This window comes from Pseudoliparis swirei, chromosome 2 (assembly GCF_029220125.1).
Source record: "Pseudoliparis swirei isolate HS2019 ecotype Mariana Trench chromosome 2, NWPU_hadal_v1, whole genome shotgun sequence".
NCBI classification, from domain to species: Eukaryota; Metazoa; Chordata; class Actinopteri; order Perciformes; family Liparidae; genus Pseudoliparis; species Pseudoliparis swirei.
The window spans coordinates 9,981,616-9,988,588 of NC_079389.1; the positions used below are offsets into that span (position 1 = coordinate 9,981,616).

The window sequence follows — 6,973 nt, forward strand, 5'->3', positions numbered from 1 at the left end:
AAGCTTATATCACCTTTGAATCCATATTCATCCTTTCAAAAATTAAACTAAACTGTATCAATGATTCAGAAAGGGAAACAGGTGCTGATTTCACCACTGCAGCAATCCTCTGACTTAATGTAGCTTAGAACATTATTTATTGTACTACAATATCAGTACAATAAAGGTGTTATCACCAAGCTTCATCATGTCGTCCCTGGCAACCTTTCAACTCCCAGTAGTCCCATTAAAGTGTTTCTTTACTACCGTCATCGTGATTGGACTATAATCATACTTTATATTTGTTTTTTACTTGTACGTACAGAATTAAGTGCCCATATTTGCCAACATTGTTTCAGCACTGCATACTTTGCACACAGTGAAGACAACAAAGCAACAGAGATGAGTGGGACTACGAGTTTCAAAGCCAATGTGTCTTTTTGGAAAACTACCAAGTCAACAAAAATAAGTTTTCAAAAGGTTTGAATTTAGTGTCCACCTAAGGACAGAATGTGTTCGTCACAGGGCAGCTTCTTGTTGTATGAACACTACAAACGGTCATGAACCTATATGTGTCTAATTCACAGTTCGGTTACAGAGCATGAGACTTGAGCTCTGCATTAAACTGCGACAACAGAAACTGCTTAAATGACACTTTTGGTTATTGTACTATTTTTTGCAGTCCAAAGACTTTTCAGATGGAGCGAGGAAACACATGAAAACATGTATGTTCTTCACCTGACTTGCATTTCAGAATAAGCAACCGAACCATAAAGTGAAGCAGAGATGCCACCGGCATGTGCTCGGTAAAGGTGATTCATACAATAACCGTTTGATTTGCGCAACACATGTGGCTTCTAGGACTAACCAGAGGAAATTACTGTGTAAACACATCTGGCAGACTGCGTCACTTTGTTGTTTTAGCTGATGCACTTTGGACCTTTTCTTTGTCAGAGCACCTCTTCATTTACACCTGAGCCATGTGTCCAACATATGCCTTTTTCACTCCTGAAGCTGTTAGATGTTCACTTTCCACTATTTTGCATCCAAGCGTGTAATTTAAATGTGTAAAATGTATGTATTCCCACAATAGAATTAATCAATTTAAGTGAATATCAAGAACTTCATCACATGCATTTGTAGATGATAGTCATGTGCATTGCATTTGAGCCACACTGCACCTGTCAGTAATGCAAAATGATAATATTATTGAAATATCTGAAAGAATTCCGTTTTTATAGTTTTAAAAATCCGGTGTTGTTATCGGATGACTTTTTAAAGCCAGCCCTTTGCAGCTGCTTGGTGGTTTAATAACTCCTCCGGCAGCTGTTCATGCAGTAGTTTCAGCTGCTGTGCTCTGCAGTGATTTGGGACAGAATGTAACGATAAGGTAGACCTAAAAATAGCAGAATCATGATCAGAGCTATCCAGATGATACCAAATTTCCATAAGCCATTAGAATATTTAACTTACGTTAAATATTCTAATGGCTTATGGAATTTTGGTCTCACGACTAATCGTGTCATATTAAAACACACAAATCTGTTGGGCCATTATATGATATGATATGATATGATATTCCTTTATTCGTCCCACAGTGGGGAAATGTCATGCTGAATTGTATTATAATATGACATAGTGTGCCAAATAATCATGTAGCCCATGATATGTGGATTAAGCAATAGCATTTCTGTGTCTCATTGTCTGCTTATTACAGAGAGCATCATGCCAATTGGGACCTTTGTGTCTTTCTTGAAACTTTTACTTGCTCCTCTAGAATCTATAGAACACATATAAGTGAGTAACTGAAACTAAATCTAGTCGGTGGTGCAAAATATATTTTCACAGCATATCAAACACATTTCTTTAGTTGTTGTAGCTTTGTTCCAATATTTCACCGGTCTTTTAATTTGACCAGAGCTGTTACACGTGTCGTGATATCGACGCAATAACCGCATGTGTGTTACACATGGCGCGTTCAAAGAGCCCCCAATTAAAACTCATTAAGTCTTTAATCCGTTGGGAAATTAATTTTAAAAACTCCAGTGACGACAATGTTTCAATTCATCTATTGAAACACAGCGTCCGGCTCGGGGAGAGGGAAACAACATCGCTTTATTATTCCGTCAATAGTCGCTCGCACAGCAGCCTAAAATGACGTTTGATAAATACCTCTTATCCAGACAAATTATCCACTCGACAGATTCTGACGAATGTGAAGAAGTGTGCGCTGCTACCATCTTGAGATCCTGCTGCTGCTGCGGTGGAGAGGGCTGGAACACAACACTTCATCTGCCTTCACTCTTCCAGTCGGCGTGTCCCTGATGCTGCTGCTGATGCTGCTGCGGATCGGTGCTTACCTGACCAGCACCAACAGGAAATGCAATGGGGTTGCACGTGAAGCCAGTAAGAGCAGGAGGCTAATGGAGCTCCGTTTGTTTGGATGAAAACACGTGACACATATTTCAAATACAACAATATATCATGCTTTCCCTGAAGTTGTTTAGAGAGGTGGTCACTTCACTCCAGGGTATTTCTTAGTGCTGTTGGACTGTATATACTGGGAGGTGTGTCTTATATTGTGCTCACCCTTGTTATAGCCTCAGTGATCCTTATTGAGGCTAGACAACAACAATAAACGTTTATGTTCAAATACATTACAAATCGTCATGAAGTTAGATTGTATTAGTATTTTCCCTGTGGACCTAATAAATATACAACTGAATGTAAAAAAAAGAAAGATGAATGGTTTTCTAAAGTCAATATTATTTATGACATAAATTATAAATAATTGTAAAGTGTATCACCCATTGAGGAGTTGCTAATACCAAATGATGTCTTAGGAATCTCCGCCTTGTGATTGTCATAGACATTATATAATATTGCCATGTGCATGCCTGCATATTGACCATGAAGGAATTGGCAGCTGTTTGCAGCTCGAGGACATGGATACATGAGCCTGGAATAAAGTGGACAGTCATCACAATGAGTGACTTCTCTGTGGATATTAGCACGCTGTTGCAAAAGGGTGACCTTATGAGTAGCCTAACACCCACACCATCATCATGAGTATCCACAGCTCATCGGGAATATGCAAAAACTTGAGACATAAATCTTCTGAACTGACTACAGCCGCCTCCTGCAGCTCTTTCTAGGGACTGATGGCTTGCCTATAAAAGTGGGAGCATGTTTATAATGACCCTGAGACAATGATGCTTTTGTGAATGGTATATCAAGTATACACATCAAGTGTAATGAAAGGGTCATTGGTCTCTCTCAGTTACCATGGTAACAAACTGCCAAATAACGACACTCAGTGTCGCAGCAATGCCTTCTGTGCTGACGTACTATGTGTGAAGAAAACTGTTTGTGTTCTGCTTTCTTTGTCATCATTTTAAACTGAGTGCTGAGTTTGAGGGCTATAAAGAAAATATTCAACCAAGAAAAATAAGCAACTTGTGTGTCTCTCTCGATGATATGACAAAATATGGCCACTTCTCTCTCGATGATCATTACTGATATGCACTGATATGAATCTGTAACAGCAATCATCAGTGTCTGGAGTGTCAGTTCTCTCTATTCAAAGACCTTATACTCAATGTGTGCGTGTGACCGAGGCACAGGTTATGCCTTTGGGTCTTGAATAAATCCAGTCAACTAAATAGTTGTCAGTGATGGTTCTGAGGCAAATGCAAAGTGCATCCAAAATATTATAATGCTCCAGGGGTTTCAACTGTTTTGTGATGATTATGAAACATATACTGCTCTTTCCATGGTTTGGACAGGGCATGTATAAATCATGACTATATTATTTTTTGAGGGAGATGGTGATTAGGATGCTTTTGATGTTCATCATATTTTGCAACCAAAAATCCTGTACTTCTGTCTGCCACTAGATGGTAGAATGCCCTCTGTATCAGGGCAGAATAGATTCAAATCCAGATTCAGAGTAAAAGGGAGGATCCTTCTGCCTTAAAACGGATTTAAAACATTGTTTGGGAATGTAACCAAGGCCTCAACCTGACACTGAAATATTTAAAGTTTATTAGCATGAGAAAAAAGGTCCACTGTATTTTCCCAAAACTGTTTTACATGTTATACTATAGACACAGGGTGGTGGACATCTTACACATATGTATTGTCTGCCTGATTTATTAGCATGTATCATGAGAGTTATTTGACTAAATAACTTGAAGAGAGTTAAAATAACTAGTTTTACATTTTTATTAAGTGCACCTCAAGATTGTTTTTTAAAATGTTCCAATAGTCAAGAATGATAACACAGAGATGCAAATCTTTATCTTTCCCATAACTTTGCCTCATGCTCTTTTGCTAAGACAAACAGTGAGGATGCCAATGTGCACTGCAGTACTTTGCCACAGCCTGCTACCAGCGCACAAACCACTCAATGTACTGCTCTCTCAGAGAAACCTTTAAATCACACACATTTGCATATGCTCTTGAGGGTTCATGGGTAATTCATATCTTTATCCATTCAAAGCAAGTGTGCAAACAATCCTGTTTTCTGAAAAAGCTTTATAATTGCTATTCACACTGAAAAGCACCCCACTGAGAGCAACAATATTTAAACATGACACCCTCTCCAGGAAGGACAAACAACACCAGGTGTAGAGATAGTTTTATTCTTTTATTTGTGCCTTGCTAGATTGAGTTTGAGATATTGTCTTGAATGTTACACTGGATCTGACCTGCTCCTCACCTGCTCCTGTTTCCATTTGGTTTGACGTGCTCGCTCTATGTTGTTGGAAGAGTTGCTATAGGGAGCACTGGCTTGGCTGTGGCTTGCCATGTTAGACCCCTGGGGGAAAGCCCACTGACTGTGCATATATGGGTTTTTAGAGCCACAGTTGCCATAGGAGATGTTCCAGCAAGCTGGAAATGGTAAACACACTGACACATGCAGCCACAGAATAATTCTGATGAGCATTTGGAAATGTATCTGTTACCGCTGGTATGTAGAACTCTGAAGTGTAATATCGTGAATGTTCAGGGTCAAACTTCCATTCAAATGTATGTGTTTCTTGTCAGATGAAAATATTGAGATGTTAAATGTGTTGGAGAAGACAGGAGTCTTACTTGAATGACCAAAGTCCAAATTCCTGAGTAAAAGAATTGACACTGTTGAGACTTTTCACTCACAGCTCATATCCCCAGAGCCAAATGTCAATAGATACATAAAACTCATAAATACAGAACACATTATGATGTATAGTGTAAACAAACAAACAAACAAACAAACATGAACTTAAATGATGTACATGTGTGCTTATAAAGCTATACATGACCCACATGTATCAGATAACTATGTCTTAAATGGAATGGGAGGGCAGATAACTCTAGGGGAAATGCCTGAGGATTGGACATTTTCCACAGAAATCTCTTTGAATGTAAAAAAAAAAAGAGGCTGAAATAGACAAACATATATAGAATTATATTTTAGAATGTGCCCACAAACTAATTGCAATGGCAATGCTGGAAGAAAAATATCCCCAAAGTGTTGAGGATTCAATATTTGAGATTTTATGGAATAAAATGTTTAAATGGGATTACACTTTAGGCAATTAAAAAATGGTCACGCTTTTGAAATACATCGCCATCTGTTCAGGCCTCTTGCTGGAGTCTGGTTCATATATGTATCAATAATTACATTGCTCTTTGCATTTTGTTAAATAATTCACCTCATGTTTATTTCCTAACATGGTCACTAAAGAGTTTAGATTCCAAATGTATGATGATGTTATCAAACATAACGTTATACTCTATGATAATATACGTTATACATTGATTGTTGGTATTTTATAACAATAACCTAACAAATGTGTTATTATTTTTATTTTATTTTAAAGCATCATGTTATATATGCATGAATAAAATGTATAAAACACATTCAAATCAGTCAAGATCGAAGAATATCTTTTCCGTGATCTGGCTTCTAGGTCAGGTTGACTGGAGGTTATTTTTGCAATGTAGGTTCTCAGCCACCAAGGAAATCTGACTTTCATTCAGTATATCTCCGTGCCGATCTCAAGGAAAACAGAATCTCTATATTTTGTGAATGAAGCCATAACCTGGATTAACTCTTGTGAGGCGTTCATAAGATTTGGAATGCATTTACACTAGAGGTGTTAACAATGACTGGATTCTATTCAAGTGTCCCAGTAAGCCATGACAGTTTGACAGTGTGCTAGATTACATTTACATTACATTTATTTAGCTGAAGCTTTAATCCAAAGCGACATACAAAAAGTGCATTCAAACACACACAAGGCTGAATTAGGCTGAAATCAAGTCTGAAGTGACTAAAACAAAGTTCAGCCATCACTGATTTAATCATTTTCAATTGTGCTTTCCCTAGTATGAGTGTAATATGTCAAAATATCTTAATTATAGCCGGGCTCCTGGGCCCCTGAGGGTTGGTGGGACTAATGCAGTTGGATGCCTTGCATGGTTGGTAATATAGTCTAGTATTTCCCATATATGGGCCTATACGATTTACACCATTTGGAAACTGTTGTTTCAGCCAAATATCCTAAAGCTCTCCTCAGGAAATGTGGTTTTGCACTTCCATACCAAAAAGAAGCGCCCATGGCCAAGAAATATTACACTGACACTTATATTATACTTACATTTTCCATAACGCAACTCAACAGCATCTTTTCTTATTTCAGTTTATTACATTGATTTTCTGTCAAGCCTAAACCAAGATAACCGTAATGTCACCAGGACTCCCTTCAGAGCCAGAGAATACATTATTATGCAACTTAAAGTATATCATAATGCAACTTAAAGTATATATATATAAAGATAGAAATCTCTCAGTGCATAGAATATATAGGGGCACCGTTGAAAAGCCCCTCTCCATACTGTACAACTTGTACAGTCTTGGTTGCGGATTGTAAAATGAAGCGAGTTGTTTTTGTAGTCTAGACGTGGACTGTTGAGGTCTAGGTGAGCCCAAACACAAAGTAAGCTC

The 6,973-nt window shown here is 38.0% G+C and overlaps 1 protein-coding gene across 3 annotated transcripts in view; it reads right to left on the bottom strand.

The window, feature by feature from the left end:
- Window positions 1-2,330, bottom strand: part of rapgef4a (Rap guanine nucleotide exchange factor 4a) — a 46,107-nt gene extending 43,777 nt beyond the window's left edge. For 2 of the 3 annotated variants that reach the window (XM_056426495.1, XM_056426486.1), the window contains exon 1: window positions 2,152-2,327. In XM_056426495.1, coding sequence (XP_056282470.1) covers window positions 2,152-2,219 — 68 coding nt within the window. In that variant the 5' untranslated portion in view covers window positions 2,220-2,327. Of the gene's footprint in view, window positions 1-2,151 lie in introns of all 3 variants that reach the window. The other variant, XM_056426503.1, reaches the window with a different exon arrangement.
- Between the last annotated feature and the right edge of the window lie 4,643 nt (window positions 2,331-6,973).